General features: G+C 32.5%; 4 protein-coding genes across 4 annotated transcripts; 3 read left to right on the top strand and 1 right to left on the bottom strand.

Annotated features, from left to right (window-relative positions):
* The first annotated feature begins 1011 nt into the window (after positions 1-1011).
* LOC120276517 (glycolipid transfer protein 3-like) lies at positions 1012-3059 on the top strand. The gene is made up of 6 exons (XM_039283276.1): positions 1012-1393; positions 1518-1573; positions 1990-2120; positions 2303-2438; positions 2546-2689; positions 2774-3059. Exons 1-6 carry the CDS (start codon positions 1246-1248, stop codon positions 2807-2809), a joined length of 651 nt encoding a protein of 216 aa, XP_039139210.1. The 5' UTR covers positions 1012-1245; the 3' UTR covers positions 2810-3059.
* Positions 3060-3152: 93 nt separating this feature from the next.
* Positions 3153-4824, bottom strand: LOC120276518 (dirigent protein 19-like). The gene has a single exon (XM_039283277.1). It carries the CDS (start codon positions 4133-4135, stop codon positions 3713-3715), a length of 423 nt encoding a protein of 140 aa, XP_039139211.1. The 5' UTR covers positions 4136-4824; the 3' UTR covers positions 3153-3712.
* Positions 4825-5541: 717 nt separating this feature from the next.
* LOC120276192 lies at positions 5542-6008 on the top strand. The gene is made up of 2 exons (XM_039282917.1): positions 5542-5769; positions 5844-6008. Exons 1-2 carry the CDS (start codon positions 5542-5544, stop codon positions 6006-6008), a joined length of 393 nt encoding a protein of 130 aa, XP_039138851.1.
* Positions 6009-15653: 9645 nt separating this feature from the next.
* On the top strand, positions 15654-20685 carry LOC120275103 (putative UDP-glucuronate:xylan alpha-glucuronosyltransferase 3). Its single transcript, XM_039281598.1, has 6 exons — positions 15654-15688; positions 17217-17386; positions 17999-18100; positions 18484-18693; positions 18813-19450; positions 19520-20685. Exons 3-6 carry the CDS (start codon positions 18036-18038, stop codon positions 20533-20535), a joined length of 1929 nt encoding a protein of 642 aa, XP_039137532.1. The 5' UTR covers positions 15654-15688; positions 17217-17386; positions 17999-18035; the 3' UTR covers positions 20536-20685.
* Positions 20686-21065: the final 380 nt, after the last annotated feature.

The raw sequence follows: 21065 nt of genomic DNA, 5'->3' as shown, positions 1-21065 counted from the left end.
GGCCGTTTCGAGCCAACTAACCTCGCCACCCCCCTATGCTTACCGTCCGCTGCACCCTTGAAGCCCTTGCTGTCCACCGAGTCCCGCGAGCAGTGCCCCTCGGAAGAGTGCGAACTCACCGCCTGAGCATATGACATCTCCAAACCAGCCCGTCTACTCTCCACCGTTGGCTCCTTCTCCCCGTCGCCAGCCAGCACCCACAGATCGCCTAAGAGACCGGCCATCTCCTTGCAATACTTTTAAAATTTATTTATTTTTTTAAATAATAGATGCTTGTCATTTACTTATAAAAAAAATAAAAATAAAAAATAAAAAATTATAATAATTATAATAATAAAAAAACTTGATTGACCATATATAAAATTGATGTTTATCTTGGAAAGTCCCTGCATAATTGGCAACTTCTTTAGAGGTTCTTCTGACTCTTGCTTAGATACTTGATTTTTTATTATATATTCATAGATGAAGACAAACCTATCAAACCGCTTTTGCCCATAGATTTGGAGAATATAATATAAACTGTACAACATCTAATAAAACACAAAAATAACTAAGAATAAAAAATTAAAAAAAATAAAAATACATAAAACCACAACTATAATATAATAGAGTAGATAGTATTTCATTCCCCTCGTAGAAATAAATTTAAAATTGTTGGATTTTAAAAACTTTAGATAAATCTGAATAAAAGACATAATAAAAAATAGTGAGGAAAGTAATTGATGCATGTCAAATGATATTTTTTATTTTTTATTTTAAATAAATACATCATCCACCTCAATTATTGTGAAAGTGACTTCATCCGTTTACCTTTCACTTTATAGGGTAAAGAATGATTATCTTTCAATTGTGAAGGTTATCAAATGATACTTCACAAGTAAGTGACCATTATATAATATATAATATATATGTGAATTACAAATTTTTGATATTTTTCTAAACATTTCACAGATCTCTGCACAGGGAAGAGATTGATGGCCACAAAAGATGATATGATCAATGATAATAATAAATTTGATTTAGACATGAAAAAGACAAACCTGGACTGCTTACCATGCATCAACAGTTATTTTGGATATTATCAATAACCATTAATTATACTAAATCAACTCAATAAAAAATTTGAGACAGAGATGATGATGGCAGCCATGGCTATGCAATGAAGAGTTGTTCTACTTCTCCTGTAGTTGACTTTAAAAACCTCTAGTGAGGAGGGAAGCCATAGGAATTGTGAGTAGTGAAGCCATGACAAGAAGTAAAGGAGGAGAGATGGAGAAAAGGTGGCCAGAGATAAGGTTAGCAGTGAAAGAACTGTCTTTGTTGCAGCATGAGGACCAGAAGGCTCCCACCATGGCTTTCTTGTGTGTTTCCAAGCTCCTTGTCAATGTCCTTGGTTTGTTCTTCATCCTTTTTCCTACTTCTTTTGCTCTATTTGATGTCTGGGAGGTAAGGTTACCTGATTGGTGATGGGATGCTGGTGTGGGAATTGATTGTTGAATTTGGGTTTGGTTTTGTAGATGAGATTGGGCCAACAATGGTTGTGCTGAGAGAGGACATGCAGAGGAATATCGAGGTAAAGAAAAGGTTTGATTTTGATCTTGTTTTCTGAGTTAATTTTAGGTTTTCTTTACTTGTTTAGCATGAAAGATCATGTTTTGTGTTTGGAGTTGAAGAATTCAGTGATTAGATTAAGATTGATGAGTTTGGCTGGGAAAATTAGTTTTTGTTTGCCTTGAAGGAAAACTGAGAAAGAAAACAGAAGAAGGGATTTGTTTTCCTGTTGTTTGGTTTCACAAGAAAATGAATCAAAAATATGTAAGATGAGTAAAACAATGGTTTATGTTATTGTTAAACTGATTTAATTGACCTAACGTGAATTAGTTTCTGTTTCATTAAAACAGTTGTTTATAATGAGAACAAAGTTTTGTAAAAGCTGCAGTGGTAGTGATTTATGCATTGCTTATACTGTTTGTGTACTTCATTGTTCAGAGAGTTGAAGAGATTTACTTATCTAATCCATCAATATTTTCAAGTCTGGAGGAAGTATTGCAAAGCGATGTCGACAGTGGACTTGCGAGGAAAGGCGATAGTTTTTCCAAAGCTGTGTTATGGCTTGCTAGGTATTTCATTACTCCACTTACCGGCTTCCTTGTATAGAATGGCCGATATCTTTGTGTGTTTCTATTGCATACAAAATTTATATGAACATTATTTGCTCGATTCCATACTTTATTGTGTAAAAGTGGATTCCGTTTTTCAGTCATGAGACATGGCTATGTATTGTTTTGAACATTGTTACCAGGTCTCTGAATTTTAGCTTAGCTTTATTGGAACAACTAGTGAAGGATTCGGACGCAAGCCTTGCTCTAGTGGTGGAAGAAGCATACCAACTCACAATAAAACCATGGCATGGGTGGATTTCAAGGGCTGCTTATAAGGTTATACATCTTTTTTTTTCTTGTAAATCATTTTGATTACTGATAAAATTTAGCTGAAATTTGTTGTACATTGCATTTTAAGTTTGAAAGAAGCTTAATTGTGATAGGTAGCAATGAAGCTGATTCCTGAGAGAGAAGATTTTGTAGCATTGCTGATGAAGCAAGAACAGGACTATGATGCGCTGAAAAGTGATATAAAAGAATTCGTATCATTGTTCAAGCCTCTTCTTGATGAAATCCAAGCCATTTTGGTCAGTATATTTATAGTTTCTGATTCAGTGCAGTTGCATAATTAGAACTGCATATCTGTTAACCTGAGATGATCTTTCATGCAGAAAAAGTTTCGATTGGATAGATTGAAGTCTACGTAATGGCAAACTCTTCTTCAATGTGTCATGTGTACATAGCTTTCACTCTGTAAATTAAGCCAAGTGTGGGTTTTCTGCAATGATCTTAACAGTATATATGTCTTGAAAAATATTGTGGATCGCAATGGAGTTAGAAGACAACACTAACAGTTTGTCCAGTTTATGTTGTATATAACTAATAAAGCACCGTCTTTTGTGAAAATTTTGATGATATTTAAATTCGAAAGAATGGGAATTGCAATCTTTTGTTTCTCATCGTTTGTGGCATTGATGATGTATATTCTCATGAACTTTCAGCCTTTCAGGTTAATAGAAGAGCAGTGTTATTCAAATACAAAATTTCATGGAGAAGGGGTATTGCTAAACTTTGGACATAATTGGTGCACAACAATACAAAAAGATCTCTTATCAACTGCGAGATTGATGATTATTTATGTTAACTTTTAGAATTTCAGGTTCAATAAAAAGCTCTGTTATTCAAACCCATGATTTCCTCGAGGGGAGGTACTGATAAACTAGAATTTAACCCTTAATTATCGAATGTGATACTGATGATTGTGATGTACTTTCAGCCTTTCAGGCTCTAAGATTAGCTCTGTTATTCAAACTCAAGATTTCTGTTAGGACAGGAATTGCTAAACTCAATTCATAATTCTTGTTTTTGTTTACAAAGAGCATTAGAAAAACAGGATTTTCTTTGTTTCATCAGGTGTGATATTGGTGATGATTCTGAAGACATTTCAGCCTTTCAGTACAAAGAAAAGCACCGAGATACCAAAACTAGATTTCACTGACAAGAGGTACAGTTTAACTTGAAATATGATTTGTACTTTTGGTTGCAGATGGAAACACAAAATTTCTCATCAAATGTGATCTTGAGGATGATTTAAGGTCCGAACAATATTGCTACCATTTGAACACAGTCAAGCTAAACTGGTAATGCATAACATAGACATTGTACTCGGCAACAGCATTGCCGGAGCTGGTATTGAAGGAGTTTGTCTTGGCCAAGGCATAGCCACGAGCAAACCGAAATGCGGAAGACCCTCCGATGACTGGCAACTCACTGACATTTTCAAGATACGTATTCCTACCAATATACGCAAGTGAGCTGCTGTTGAACTCTTTGGTTATAAATGCCAAGCTCAATGTTATCAGTAATGCTGGTTGCTGCAGTGAAGGTTGTACATTGATACCTTGAGGTTGGCTGATGAGCTTTGAAGACATGTTGGGAATTTCTGCGAGGGGGTCATCTGTAACAGAGACTTCCCCGAAGACGTTGACTGCCTTGCCGGCAGACGGTGGGACTTCGGTTAGTGAGTGTGTCATGGAGGTATAAGTGTAGGTGAGTGTGCTAGTCTTTAGGGAGGTTGAAGTTGGTGATGGAGGTCACAGTGGCAGTGGAGATAGGGGTGTTGGCAATGGTGGTGGGAGATGAGGCCACGGCTCACTGCTTCAAGGTTCAAAAGTTGGCTTTGATGGTTATATAAAACAAAAATTGGTTGCATTTTGGGAGCTCCACTTGTTGAAAGGAGGGCACTTTTTTATTATTATTATTATTTGGAGCAACTCGAAATTTTTTTTAGTGGTTATATTATATATTTCGGTTCTAGGGCTTCTAGTGGTACTTATACCAGTTTTTTCTTAAAAAATAATAAAAAAAATTATATCTTCTTCAACAGATACCGGGTCTTATCAGCAGGAAACTTCAGAGGTCTCCCAGAGAATCAAGCGCTCCCTCAATTTCCTGAGTACCAGACATACAGATCATATCAGCGATTCGGCGCACATTACTGATCAAGAGTAGTTCTTCTCTATTTGCTGCTGGGCAGGCCTATATCTCCAGACGGTAGCCTTCGCCGATCCAGCCTATTACCTTATTCTTGTTGTCCCTCTCTACTTTTTTATTGTTCGCTGTTCTCCTCATCTCTGGTGAGGATTTCATACCATTTTTATTTCTAGTTCTTCTTGTTGTCTCAGACCGCTGTATTTCTCCATACTCTTCTTATTTTAATAAATTTGTGGTTTACCAACTTTATTAAAAAAATGATAGGTCACATCGATTGAACCATATATTTAAATTCTTGTGTTTTTACTTTCCTTTATTATTGTAATCTTCTAAATGCTCTGCAACATTAATCATAACATTTAAATTAAACAAGAATTAGCCATTTATTTTCGGTTGTTATGTCCCAAAAAGTGTAATGGAACAATTGAAATCTATATACTTTAATGAGGCCATCTCCAACCCAAAACTTTATATTTGGCGCTTCAGTACACAAAAATACAGTTTCTACAGTAAAAGTTTCTCCGACCATCATCTCTATTTTCAAGGTGGCACGTTATTCATCCGACGGTTGCTAAGAAGATAAGTGGCACGTTATTCAATCTCTTATCTTCTGGCATTGGGAAGTGTGACACGATAGGGTTTGGTAAAGATGATATCAAATCCACCGGTGTCGATGCAGATGAAATCCATCCGACGGTTGCTAAGAAGATAAGGTGACACATTATTTAATCTCTTATCTTTTGGCATTGGGAAGTGTGACATGATAGGGTTTGGTAAAATGATATCAAATATTATGTTGCCTATATAAACAACTTCATGTCGTTTCTCATTTCAACCAATATTATAAAAAAAATCTCGCTTTCATTGTAATCCAAGAAAAATGTCTAAACAATCTCGTAGTGCGGGGTACTCTCCTTATGAAGATGTCTATCTCTGTGAAACTTACATGGAAATGACTCAATACCCCATTATTGGTACAAACCAGTCTTTAGAGCAATTATGGTCTCAAGTGGAGGAGAAATACAATTTGACAAGAGATAAATATTGGGTGGAACGTTCTGCTCGGTCTTTACAGTGCAGGATGCAGACAATAGAAAAGGCAGTGAAGAAATTAAACGGATGTATTCGACAAGTGGAAAATTTAAGTCCGAGTGGTGCATCAAACGAAGATATTGTAAGTATTTTATATATTTTATTCTTCATAAATTTATATTTTTACAAATATATAATTCATAACATCCTTTACAGATCAATCGAGCAAAGAAAATGCTTTTGGACGATCCTAACTATAAGAAAGGATTCAAGTTTGATCATGTGTGGCACATTGTGAGGAACTTTGAGAAGTTTAAAGATAATGTTATTACATCTAACCAAATTAATCGAAAGCATGGATTTGACTATGTATCATCATAATCTGAAAATCCCATGCCAGAATCACAAGCACCAGAATCTCCTGGACTTTCTCAATTTTCTCTTAACTTAGACGATAGTGTTGGTGGCACACCTTCTGAACACCCAATCGGACAGAAGAAAGCCAAATTGAAGAAAAAAAATGGATGGTGAAGTAGCATCTTCTATTAGTCGTTTAAAAGATAATAACTCCAAGATTATGGAGATGTTAGAGAAGACCAATGCAGATCGACAAACGTTCTTAGAAATGCAGAACAAAAATCTTGCTTTTCAACAAATGAGATATAAGGACAAAATTTTGATGCGAGACTTAAATTCTATAGCTGATCCAAATATTCGTGCTTGTATACAAGCACAACAACAAGAAATTTTACAGAAAAGAGGATATTTTCAACAACCATCCCCTTCTGGATCTAACATGTTTAATGATATCTTTGAAAATATTGGTGGAAGTGGCGATAACATGCTAGAATATTAGACCCATCTACTTCAGCTTTCATTAATTGTATTTTGAGTGTTGTGGTTTTTTTCTTATTGCTATCTTTTATAAATCCATGCTATAACTATTTTCTATGTTTTTATTTTATTGTTCGTGTAATTTTTGTTAATTTTAATAAAGTTATATTTTGTGTATTATTTCCGTTAATTTTTATTTTTTATTAATTGAAAAATACAAACTTAAATTATAAGTTATTAATTTAATTAAAAATATAAATTATAAATATAAATTTTATTAAAAAGAATAAAAAAGAAAAAAATAAACTAAAAATTAAAAACTGAAAAAAACAAGAAAAGAATAAAAAGATAAAAAAATTAAAAAAATTAAAACTGAAAAAAACCAAAAAGATAAAGATAAATAATAAACTGAAAAATTAAAAAAATGAAAAAAATAAAAATAAACTGAAAAATTAAAAACTAAAAATAGAAAAGCTGAAAATTAAAAAAATAAAAATAAACTGAAAAAAATTAAAAACTAAAAATAAAAAGAAACCGAAAAATTAAAACCGAAAAAAACTAAAAAGATAAATAAAGATAAATAATAAACTGAAAATTAAAAATAAAAAAAAAAATTAAACTGAAAAATTAAAACTAAAAAATAAAAAAATAAACTGAAAATTAAAACTGAAAAATAAACTGAAGATTGAAACTGAAAAAAATAAAAAAGAGGAAAAAAATAAACTCAAAATTAAAACTATAAAAAATAATTTAAAAAAATAGATAGCGTTGCTACAATGACGCACAACAAGCTCTGCGTCACAGTAACATTTTTCCAAATTTGGCGCAAGATTTGGCGCCAGATTGGAGCAAATCCTGCGCCAAATCTGGTTAAAACGCCAAATTTGGTTAAGAGTTGGAGAAGCCCTGATGGGCTTATTTATCAAGTTTTAATTGTATAAATTTCAATGATTTTCAAATAAAATACTTAGATGGTAGTGTAGAAATAAAAAAATATATATTTTAGATATGTTTGTCTAATCTAAAAGATTTCTGACTCAATGATGTTGACCCCACCATCAAAAGAGTTGGAGAAGCCTGATGGGCTTATTTATCAAGTTTTAATTGTATAAATTTCAATGATTTTCAAATAAAATACTTAGATGGTAGTGTAGAAATAAAAAATATATATTTTTAGATATGTTTGTCTAATACTAAAAGATTCCTGACTCAATGATGTTGGCCCCACCATCAAAAGTGTGATGTGAGATTTTCAAATATCCCAAGTTTAAATATACAGCAGATGTGAGATTTTCAAATATCCTAAGTTTAAATTACGTTGTATACATGTGGTGGTAGTGATTGATTTCCAGTGTGGGTATGAATTTGTAGCTCAAAATTTTGTGTCGTTGAATGAAGACGCATGGGCTGAATAATCAATTCTTAGCAAATGCATACATCCTTGACTAACTACTCTTATTTAAAAAAAAATTACCTAATTGAAATTATCAATTGTTTACTATATAGTGAACTTGTAAGATGCATATATGATCAATTGATGAATGGTGAAGAACATGAACATGATGCTCAACAAATGGCATTCTCTATGGCAAGACCAAGTTGATGAGTGTTGGCCACTATTGAAATCGCACCAAAAGTATAAAAATATAAAGAAAACCAAAGCTCAAATGTGCTAAAACTGGATAAATTTTTGTAATCGGTTCATAATAAAATTATAAATTAAACTATATATTTCTCAAATAGTTTGATTTCCATCATATCAATTGGATAAATTATAAAATCATGTAGCTAAAGGGTTGATAGCCCAGCGGAATAATCCCCGTGTGAAATTCAACTGTGGGAGATTTAAATGTCTTAAGTTCAAGTTTTGCTGAATGAACTGATGATGATTGGTCTTTGATGTAGATTTAGGTTTGTAGCTCACACCCTGTGTCATTAGGTGAGAGCACATAGGTTAGATGATTGATTCCTAACTCATGTGTACTCCCCTTTGACTAACAATGTTTTCATCACATTTGTTAAAAAAAAAAATCAAATCTATTACAAAAAAGTTGAGAAATGTATGTAAACGTCTGTGGTAGAGGACCCGAAGAAAAAACTGAGAGGTATTCCCTATGTAGTTGAGGTTTTTATTCTATCATTCATTTTTTTAATTATTGAGAAAATAAAATGACCTATTTCTAACTTTATTGGCCCGGCCCGTTAACCATGTAATTTATTATGGGCTGATTTGATCTCGAGAGTGTTCATGGATTGTCTTTTTTCCAAATTCAAGGGCCCCAAGTGACCTATTTCTAACTAAATTGGCCCGGCCCGTTAACATGTACTACAAGTCAATAGGGTAGAGTGGCATATAATTAGGTTGGGAGAGGCAGGCAAAAAATAACCATGATACACTTAAGCTAATCGAAAGGATTAATTATATAAATGACACATTAAATTTTATTGGTTTTTCAATGCTTGAATTTGTTATATGTACAAAATTTCCCCCTGCTGTAAATGTATAGTACCTATACACAAATTATGCATAGATGTAGGAATTGTTTACAATAAAATGAAAACCAGTAATGAAATTTATGTAATTATATTATTTTTTTTGCATTAATATTTTAGTAAGAAATAGTTAATTTGTGATTGGTATTAAAAAAACAATGAATTTGTTTACTTCTTGTCATATAAAAGGTAAGAGAAAAAGAGTATATGTTTCACGGATATAATGTTTATGATACATAAAAGAATTAAGACTAAATACACGTTAAACTAAAAATATTAATATTTTGTCATTGTAAATGGGTAGTTAAATTTTAATTTACATATATTTCTTTTCCGAAGAATTAAAAAAAATAATTAAATAATCCACTTTGATTCCTTCTCTCTAAAAAGCAGAGCAAGTTGAGCTACTCCTTATAATTTTTTTTAATTATAAATTTTATTAGTTATTGAAAATATTTTTTTATAAAAAAAAATAGATTTGTCTTTATTTAAATTACTTCTTATGGAGAAAAAAACATGATTAGAAGGCTTGCTTTGTAGATAATGAATGACAAGTGGCTTTCTTAATGAAGTTTTTATTTCATTTTCACTCAGCATTTATTTCAATAATTCAAATATTGCATGTATATAGACAATATTTTTTAATTAATAAAATGGATATACCACAAGATTTGTTTAAAAAAAAGGTACATATATTTACAAGAGGATGGAAATAAGAAAAATATATAAAAGAGAGTTATACTTTTGAAAGGTTTATTTAAAATTATTTACAAATATTTTTGAATATAATTCTGTCTATTCTATTATGTATTTGCCTATTTGGTGACTAAAAATATGAATATATATGAACTATTTCATTTTTTTAAAAAAGCATGACATAATACACATCAATAAACATGTCTATACTTACACAATATATAATTTTTATAATGTAAATTGGTAAAAACATGAGATTGGAAGAAATGAATTAGGGTAGTTGAAAGATGGAAATGAATACAATTATTTATATATTATTAATCGCCTCTAGGGCTATTGACAAAGGATTTCCAAAGTGTTTTTATAACCGTGCTTAGTAGAGGAGGTGGGTTTTTCGAACCATAACTCCATTTCAGTGCATGTTTTTAACATATAATTTGTCTTTATTTCATCAATAAATAAATAAAATAAAAAATATGTATATTTTAAAAGTGCATATGAAGGGGCATTTATAGCCATCATACAATACAATAGTCTAATAACAAATTAATTACCACAATTAAGCCTAATTAAGCTTTTGTTAGTATAAACTCAATCAATTATAACACATGCATAATCCATCAGCCAATCAAGCCTTAACATATGCCTAATTAGTCAACCAATCAATTAATGAGATTTGTATTAGAATAGAGTTGACATGACATGAAAAAGAAAGGGCATTGTTTTTCCTTTTAAATTATAATTAAAATGTTTTCAAAATTTTAAAACTATTAAAATTTTAAACATTAGAAAAATACTATAAAAAATTTCACAATATGCAAAATATGCTTTGTATTATTTACTTATTACATTATATACTTACATGAAATACATGTACTGAGTCATAATCATTTATAAAATGGGTTTAAAGAACTTAATCACCCAGTTTTTGCATATTAGGGGATCGTTTTCCTATATAACCTAGTTTTTTTTTAAAGAATATTTTTATTTAAAAAATAAAAAAAAAATTCCATCCATGCTATTCATGTCATTTTTTAATTAATTTTTATTAAAATTTAAATAAATATTAAAACTAATATCATTAAATAAAAACATATAAAAATGATATATATGTATATATATAAACATAGTGATGACACTGAAATTTTATGTTTGGAACAATTGAATAAAATTCATCATTAAACAGAAGAAGATTTATATAATATTTTCTGCCAACAACCAACTAACATGATTTATCCACATTTCTCATAATATAAATAAATAAATAATAAAATAACATTCCAACAATAACTATTCAAATATGGAAATTAAGTTCATGAATTTACATCTAATGTGGCTATTAAATCTCTTAACAAAAAAATTTATCACTACTAAACATTGATCCACATACTTTAGTGACATTTTACTTTTAATTAATCATTAACATTTGTCATTAATACTGCTCAAAAATGTTTTTTAATTAATCCTTGACATCTAAAAATATGGATTCTGTCAATGAACTCCTTCTAACTCAATCTCGTGACTGCGCTAATCCAATTGTCAATTATCTATTGGTTGCAAATTGATAAGGATCGTTTTCCTATATAACCCAGTTTTTTTTAAAGAATATTTTTGGAATAAGCGTGATGTAAGTTTCGGATTTTCGCCCCATATCCCTCTGTAATGTGTGCTACAAAATCATTTCTAAAATTCTCTCTAATCGCCTCAAGCCTGTTCTCCCTCTTTTGATAGGTAGAGAGCAAGCTGGGTTTGTGTTGGATAGAAATGCTTTTGATAACATTTTAGCCGTGCAAGAAATTGTTCATTCTATGGAAACCGACCGCTCCGGCCCCTCTAGGATGTTAATTAAAATAGATATATAAAAAGCCTATGATAGCCTTAGCTGGAGTGCAATTCTTGCCACTTTAACCAGAATGAAATTCCCGTCGGTTTGGATTTCCTGGATTAGAGCATGTCTCTCTTCTAGTTCCTTCTCCCTTATTATTAACGGCACTCCCTCTCCTTGGTTTTCCTCCTCTCGTGGAGTTCGCCAAGGAGATCCTATATCTTCCTTTCTTTTTATTCTCGTCTCTCAGAATCTTACCTCATTACTTAATTTTGCCCTCTCTCATGACATGATCCCGAGGTTTGATCGTAATCTCAATACCAATTTCAACCATTTAATGTTTGCAGATGATCTTATTCTTATCACACGTACGTGCTACCTGTCATGCTGCTCGCAACATTAAGTTATGCCTCACTATCTATGCTCACCTCACTGGCCAGCACCCTAACTCTACCAAATCCAAAATCTACACCCCTACTTGGTTTAACAAAAGAGTTTCTTCTAAAATCTACTCAATCTTGAACTTTCCCAATGCCCCATTCCCTATGACCTACCTGGGAATTCTAATCTCTCCTAAACGGCTCGCAGTCTCTACTTTTAATTCCATGATTGATAAAATTCGTAGGCTCTGTGCTCGGTAGAAAACCTACAATCTTTCTGCTGCTGCCAAATCAATCTTAATCAACTCTTCTATCTTCTCTATACCCATCTATTACCTCTCAGTCTATCCTGTCTATGATTTCGTCCTCCATGAGATTTCCAAGCTCGTTAGGGACTTCTTCTGGTTCAAAGGTGGCAATGGAAAGGGCATCCACGCTGTCGCATGGAGTTGTATTACCGATAATAAAACTGAGGGGGGCCTCGGTTTCCGCAATCTTATGAATGCTAAACACTCTCTAATGGCTAAAAATGTTTTCAAATATTTAAACCTTGACAGTTCAATCTGGGTAGACATTATGCATCACAAATACGGTTCTCTAAAGGTTTGGTTAGATTCTGCTCCCCCTAACTGTTCCTGGCTCTTTCGCGGTCTCTGGCGTACCGCTGCTGTTATGAAACCTTTTTGTTGGCTTAAATTGGTTAACCCTCTCCATACTTCTTTTCTTTATGATTCTTGGCTATTCGATGTCCCCATCGCATTCAAACCCACATATATTAATGTTAATTCTAACTTTGAGCATGTTTATATGGTTAACTTGGTCTCGGAGGGTCGTTGGAATTATATTGCCTTGCAGGAGTTCTTCGGCAACAATGCGCTTCACTGGTCTTATGGACTGACCTCCATTGATGCAGATAATGATAACTATTAGGTTTGGTTCCCTAAACCCTCTTCTTTTTAAATTTCTTCTGCAGTTTACTCCTAACTCAATCTTAATGAATCCCCCTCTGAGTATTGGTCTGGTTGGAGTAAACTGTGGCATATTTCTGTGGCCCCTAGAGTCAAACATTTCATCTGGCTCCTCCTCCATAGGAGAATTGCAATAATTGATTACCTTCACAGTATTAATCTGGGCCCTCGGAGCACCTGTATTTTCTGTAGCATCAATCTGGAAACTGCCGCTCACCTATTCTTTGATTGCTCCAAAGCTCAATTTGTCTGGAATTTTATTCGTACTAACACTGGATTAAACTTTTTCTTTCCAGATAATATTTGTTCTGGTGCTTGGATTAGTGATTATGATCTTCCAAAATACAATGTTTCTTTAATCGCTGCTACAATCTGGTTCCTATGGAAAGCACGTTGCGATGCTATATTTAAGAATATCTCTCCGAACTTCTCAATTATTGCCATTAAAGCTTTGTCTCACGTTACTGACTTCATGCAGGGAAATGCTACATTTGTTGGCAAAAGGCTCATTCTCAACAACTTTATTGCAACTGATGGCCCTTTCCTCTTCATATCCACCTGCTGGAATCCCGATCGTCACCTTGGTGCTATGGGTTTTTTCATTGCAAACTCTAATTATTCCATTTCTATTGCAAGATGTGGTCATGTGTCCTCCGACTCAAGCTTTGCGTTGGATCTTCATGCCTTGGCCAAAGCTCTTTGTCTCCTAATCGAGAAATCAATACATGTGCAGTAGATCTTCATTACCAACCCTGAGATTCTCTCTTCTCTCAACCAGTCTAATAATCATGTCCTTTGGCGCTTGACTCCTGTGATTCACGACCTTACATCTTCACTCTTGAGGGCTGGGCATCCATCTGTCTCCATCATCCCCATGTCTTGGATAGAACCTGCCTCTCACCTCTCTGTTCACGGAGCCAACCTCCACAATCTCTCCTTGTTCTTGTCAGGCCGGCAACTACATTTTTGGGTTATGAAGAGCTTCTTTACCGCATGATTCATATTTTAGTTTTTCTTCTACCTCTGTTTTTTTTGTATCTTATTTACTAGTTGCTTATGTTTTTTCTTTCCCTTTTAATAAATTTTAGCCTTCGGGTTCTCTCAAAAAAAAAAAGAATATTTTTATTTAAAAAATAAAAAAAAATTCCATCCATGCTATTCATGTCAATTTTTTTAATTAATTCTTATTAAAATTTAAATAAATTTTAAAACTAATATCATTAAATAAAAACATATAAAAATGATATATATGTATATATATAAACATAATGATGACACTGAAATTTTATATTTGGAACAATTGAATAAAATTCATCATCAAACAAAAGAAGATTTATATAATATTTTCTGCCAACAACCAACTAATATGGTTTATCCACATTTCTCATAATATAAATAAATAAATAATAAAATAACATTCCAACAATAACTATTCAAATATGGAAATTAAGTTCATGAATTTACATCTAATGTGGCTATTAAATCTCTTAACAAAAAAATTTATCACTACTAAACGTTGATTCACATACTTTAGTGACATTTTACTTTTAATTAATCATTAACATTTGTCATTAATACTGTTCAAAAAATGTTTTTTAATTAATCCTTGACATCTAAAAATATGGATTCTGTCAATGAACTCCTTCTAACTCAATCTTGTGACTGTGCTAATCCAATTGTCAATTCTCTATTGGTTGCAAATTGATAAGGATTAAGAACAAGATAAATAAAAAATTGATTCTTATACTTCTTGCAAGCAATTTGTCCTTTTCACATTAAGTAGAAATTATTTTCATCTTAACTATAATGAAAGATTTTATCTTGTAACTTCTAGTACTTTCAGGTATGTTTCTCCGAAACTCAACTAACTACTTTACAATTTAATTGGACATCATGCCTCATATTCTTTTAAGTTATGAAATTCTCTCTTGATAATATATTCTCTCTGATAAACTAATCTAAATTTATATATCTTTGAAGTTAGTAAATAACAAATGATAAATATTAGAATGCCATAATTAAGTTTAAATGCTTTAGCTAAAATAGCATTATTAGCGGTTTCTTGGTCTATTAATATTGGGTCCTTTGAAAGGCTTGTGTAAAGTATTTATTTCGGGGAGGACCCAAAATCGAATCCCAAAACCCACCCAAAATGAGTGTACAATTGTGTTGAACTTGCAGTTGCACTCCTTGTCTGTGCATGTCACTAGCTTCCCTTAAATTAGAAGCCTTATCTCATGTTTGTCAAACAATAATAATAATAATAATAATAATAATAATAATAAATAAATAAATAAATAAATAATAATTTAAATGACATAACTTTATATATCTTGCATGTATCAATTAGTTATTTTGTATTTTTTAAATCGTGGTTTATAAATCCATTTTTGTATTAAAAAAAAAACTTAGGTTCTTATATTAGGATAACATAATGTCATTCCTTAATTATATATGATGAATATATATTCTTATTCATGTTCTTCTCTTCATTAATTCGACAAAACATAATAAAATTCTTATCCCTCTTATATTTTCCCCTTCAATCCAAAGTATCCATTAAATTTTGGTGCCATTGTTGTTAACTCAAGGATATATGTATTTAATTATGTTGCAAGAGGTATGCTTCTTGAAATGGTAAGATGGTCCTTCCTTTCCTTTGCTTTGAATACATACACTATCTCTTGTCTTGCCTCCAAGTTTTTCTTCTACCATCCATTAGTTTTTTGTTTTTGAAACATTAATATATATACATATATAAGTGTATGTTTTCGCATCTTCATCCATGTAGTTGGTGCATGTATGGTGGATGGGGAGACTTGGCAAATGGTACAAGTGATACATCATGCAAAGCAATCCTTCATGGTTAATTTTCTTCTTTTTTTTTTCTTGCCCTCATTTTAGTTTGCATGCTTTGGTATCTCTCATGAGAATAGAGCTTTTGAAATAATATCTAAAAAAACAAAAGTTGAAACAGATATGCTGTAATGCTTTTCAAAGCATGATGATCAAGTCTTTTTAACTAGTGTAGTTGTTGTATTGAGTGTCGGCTAAGAAAGCAAACTCTAGAGTCATGCATAAACGTGGTGCACCTTTTTGTATGTGTGTTAATTTTTAAACTTATTATGATCTAGTAAGTGGGGCACTAATAAAGAAATTAATTTTATTTTTTTTCTTTGATTGATTGATTTTTTTTAGGTCCAATGAGTTTTAAACCAGTCAATATTAATACTAAATCCTTATAAAAAAATAATTTAATAAGTAATTTTTTCAGTTGACACAAAAATTTGAATTTGAGCAATAGCCATTTAGTTCAGGTGATTAGTAGTACTAATCTCGGATCTATTAGGAGAGAAGAAAGATGTATAGAGTTTGAATCCTACGTAAAAAAATTAACTTCATGGGAGTTTCGACTACATACGGACCCCAATAACCTAAGTGAGGGACCGTAAGGTATTAACTCGTGCGGTGTACACCCCTTAAGTAATCCAAGGCTTATCCCCTTAAAAAATGAATGAATTTGAAACCACCTACTTAAATGATCCAAATATTTACTGATTAAATATTTACTGATTAGATTAACCCCCATTAGTTCATTTATTATTTCTATTTTATAATAAAAAAATAAAATTATATATATATATATACATATATTTTTTATTTGTTAATGTCATAGAAGGAAAGGTATGCGAAAACAACATAATTTATTTAATAGAGGCACGCTTTCAACTTAATTATAAATATATTTTTACTTTTGCGTACAATTTAAAACAATATATAAATATTATACAGGATGCAAGTACTTGTTTTTCACATATGTGACAATTATTAGGAGGTAAAAGACAAAATTTCAACTTAGATGTAGATGTGAAAAAAAAACATGAAAATTTTCCCAATGTGAATTTAAATATTAAATATGACACACGCACACACACACAAGAAAAAAACTCTTATTTGGATTTGCTTCTCAATAATCAACCAATTTCAAGCTGTCTTTTTACCTCTATCATTTTAGAGAATTTTTCTTTATTCTTTTACATATCGTATACAATAAAATTTTATAATTTTAATAAAAATATTTCAAAATGAAAATTCACCAATTTTACAAAAAAAAATAGTGATAAATATTTACTGATAATATTTTGTATTTTTAAGTTTTTTAAGTTTTAGTTCAAAAAGGTTGACTTTTACTTCATTAAAAATAAAAACATATTCCAAATATAACATAGATTAATACACTTGCTTTGAGATTTGTGTCCAAGAAATATTCCAAATTCTATACTAATTTAACTTCAGTTATTATTCTGTATTAATTACCATTTATAAGTAATTATTTTAATAATAATAATAATTAATAAATTTCCTTTTTTTTTTCTACTTCCTATATTTACAGAGTCCAGAGAAACAGAGCTGGCAAAATTCTATGGAACATAATTCCTCATGTTCCTCACACTGACCCACACCACAAGACAAAAGAAGAGTCTCTCACTGAGATTCAGAGAAGCCAAATCCATGTTCTTTGTCCAACTTTCTACAAATCTCTAACTCTTTGACTTCATTCTGGTATTTTCTTCATCTCTCTCTGTTTTCTGTTGATTATTTTGAGTTCTTTGAATTGTTCTTCAAAGATGAAGCTTTGTTCTGTTTTTATTGCTTGTTTTTTAGTTTGATATCCAAAGTTTTGTTCTTTTTTGGTTTGTTTGGAAAGAGAAGAGAGCATGGTTGTGTTCTTGTTGCTGTTATTTGATTCAGAAGCCAAGATGTATGAGCAAATGCAGGAAATTGTGTTATTACCCCAATTTGTTCTTCAAAATATTTTTTTATTTTTTATTTATTTTCCTTCTCTTGTTTCTCTGGATTGCTGTTTTGGAAGAGAATGATGTTGTTGTGTACTTGTGTTTGGTTTATAGAAGAAAATAAGATGGATAAGCAAATGAGGGCAAGTGTGCTGATATGTCTTGCTTATTTAGAGGAAAACACCAGCATTTATCCTTCAAAATTCTTGTTCCTCTTATTTTGCTTCTGTTTTAACTAAATTTCCAAAGTTCAGAAATGGTTATGTTCTAGTGTTTGGTTTGCTGAATAATTTAAGGTGGATGAGGAAATGAATATTTATTCAAATGTTTATAATTGTGTGAAAATGTGTGCATTCTTCTTCTGTTTCTATTTTGGCAGTGGATTGCTGTGTTGATTGGATGGACCTGATGAAGCTATGAGAAGCCTTATGGGTGCATCTCCAGGGCTTTTGGAGCCCCGGCATCGGACATGTGGGACTCTGTGAGTTCTCTTGATTCATTCCTATTTTTTGTTTTTTGATTTCATCTGCGTATGTTCATTTTTATTGCTTGAAGTTAATCTATATCTTTTACTCTGTTGCAGACTCCTATTCGTTCTCATTTTGATAAACTCCATTGTTTGTTTATTTTTTTATTTATTCTATAAAGATTTGTTCTTTTGTTCTCCTTTACTTACATTTGACGTTTGACTTATTAATCTTATGTTATAAGTGCAAAGGCTCTCAAACTTTCTGTTGTTTATTGTGCCTGACATAGCTGTTGATCGAAATGAAGGCTTTTACATATAGAACTTGGTGTTTTTCCAATATGATTATCTAATGCTTCTAATTTTACCTGACTTTAGTTTTCACTAATTGAATCCAGTGAAGACTCCAACAAAAGAAAACCACACAACAGCAAAGACTTCAAAGAGGTTGAGAAGTTAATCGGTGTTCATAGTCCGGAAAGGATCACAAGCTGCAAGTTTCATTCTTTGAAAATTTTTCTCTTCTTCATCATATGTGGAACCATTTTAATGCTTCTTCATTTGCCGAACATGCATCATAATGACCATTTCAAGCACTCAGGTTCACGGTACGTTTCCATTTCCTGCTTAACTACAAAGTGGTTTCACCGAATCAATCCTATTGGCGCATAACTATTTCCTGCCAAAGAAATGTGCGATACCGATTATTTTCAGTCAATTCATACAGGTTTCTAAACATCAGGTGGATGTGGAGCAGAACAGCATTAGATTCACGATATATATCGCACTTGGATGTTCAATGGACACAGATATCAAAAGTTATTGGAAACCTTGATGGCAGAAAGAGTAATCTGAAAGTTGGATTGCTTAATTTCAACAATACTGAAGTCAAGTATTGGCAAGAGTTGTTAACTTATTCAGAATTTCTTGCCATACATTTAGAGCATGCAAAGAGTAACATTACTTGGGATGATCTCTATCCTGAATGGATTGATGAGGAAGAAGAATCTGAAGTGCCGTCTTGTCCACATCTTCCCGAACCGAGGATTCCTAAAGGGTTGCAATTTGATCTTGTTGCTGTCAAGCTCCCCTGCAACAAGTCGGGAAGTTGGTCGAGAGATGTTGCAAGGCTGCATTTGCAGCTTACAGCAGCCAGACTTGCTGCATTCTCCAGAGGAGACCACAAGCCGGTTCATGTGCTATTCGTCACCAATTGCTTTCCAATTCCAAACCTTTTCTCATGCAAGAGCCTTGTAAACAGAGAAGGCGACGCATGGCTGTATAAGCCTGATTTAAAACTGTTGAAGCAAAAGGTCGAACTCCCGGTTGGGTCATGTAAACTTGCCATTCCACTCAAAGCAAAAGGTCAGTTGCTTCAATAATTTGTTCGATTATTTTTTTTTACTGAAAGAAAAATCTCTTATTTCATTGCAGTAAAACCCTATTCAAAATCTAGAAATCGAGAAGCATATGCGACAATACTTCACTCTGCGCATGTATATGTGTGTGGAGCAATTGCTGCTGCACAAAGCATTCGCCTAGCAGGATCGACGAGAGACCTCATCATACTTGTCGATGAGACAATCAGCAACCATCATAGGACTGGTCTTGAGGGTGCCGGCTGGAAAGTCAGAACAATTCAACGGATTCGCAATCCAAAAGCTGAGCGGGACGCTTATAATGAATGGAATTACAGCAAATTCCGACTCTGGCAGCTCACTGATTATGATAAGATCATTTTCATCGACGCCGATCTCCTTATCCTAAGAAACATCGACTTCCTATTTGCAATGCCAGAAATAACAGCCACAGGTAACAATGCAACTCTCTTCAACTCTGGAGTAATGGTCATCGAACCATCAAATTGTACCTTCCAGTTGCTTATGGATCATATCAATGAGATTGAATCCTACAATGGAGGTGACCAGGGTTACTTGAATGAGATCTTTACTTGGTGGCATCGCATACCGAAGCACATGAACTTCTTGAAGCATTTCTGGTTTGGTGACAAAGAAGAGATCAAAGCAAAAAAGACGAGTTTATTTGCGGCCGATCCTCCAATCCTCTATGTGCTACATTACTTAGGAATGAAACCATGGTTGTGTTTCCGGGACTACGATTGCAACTGGAATGTTGACATACTGCAGGAGTTTGCAAGTGATGTTGCACATGCACAATGGTGGAAAATTCATGATCAAATGCCGAAGAATTTGCAGAACTTCTGCCTTCTGAGGTCGAAGCAGAAGGCAGGGTTAGAGTGGGATCGAAGACAGGCCGAAAAGGCGAACTACACTGATGGGCATTGGAAGAGGAAAATAAAAGATTCAAGACTCAATATTTGTTTTGAAAATTTCTGCTTCTGGGAGAGCATGTTGTGGCATTGGGGTGAAACAAACTGGACAGACGACAACCCGATTACAACAACAGTTACCGGGAAACTTCCGAGTTAAATTTTGCAAACCATATGGTTCATTCATATATGTTCTTCATTTTATCTTCATTTTCCTTCCATAGATGGGAATGTAAGTTTAAACTGTCCTTCCTTTTTGTATCAGTATTATACAAAGTGAGTATAGAGATTGCAATGCTGTTGATTTTAATATGGTCCTCCTTTGTGCGTTCTGAACAAAGTTTCTAACTAAATGAATATATGGCAACCTAAGTTTTTACCAAAAATAAAGAAAATTTAAAAACTTACTGTAAACAAAATCTTATATATATATATATATATATAGGATGGCAAGCCCTCTTTATTTCGGGAAAGCTAGAGACTAGCACATGCTTGAAATTAATACTTAAACACAGTTGTGTTTTTACCTTATGTGAATTTTGGGTTTTAATTTTGAGTCCTCTCTGAAATGAATACTCTACTCTACGTACAAAGACCCCTGTCAATAAGCCAAGAGGCCGTTGGCTATAAGCATTACTTTTCTAATTTTATTATGAGTAACATCTTGAAATTTTATTTTTCAATACTTAT

This window comes from Dioscorea cayenensis, chromosome 14 (genome assembly GCF_009730915.1).
Source record: "Dioscorea cayenensis subsp. rotundata cultivar TDr96_F1 chromosome 14, TDr96_F1_v2_PseudoChromosome.rev07_lg8_w22 25.fasta, whole genome shotgun sequence".
Classification (NCBI taxonomy): domain Eukaryota; kingdom Viridiplantae; phylum Streptophyta; class Magnoliopsida; order Dioscoreales; family Dioscoreaceae; genus Dioscorea; species Dioscorea cayenensis.
The sequence above is the reverse complement of the archived record's forward strand: the minus strand, read 5'-3'. Positions and strand labels throughout refer to the sequence as shown.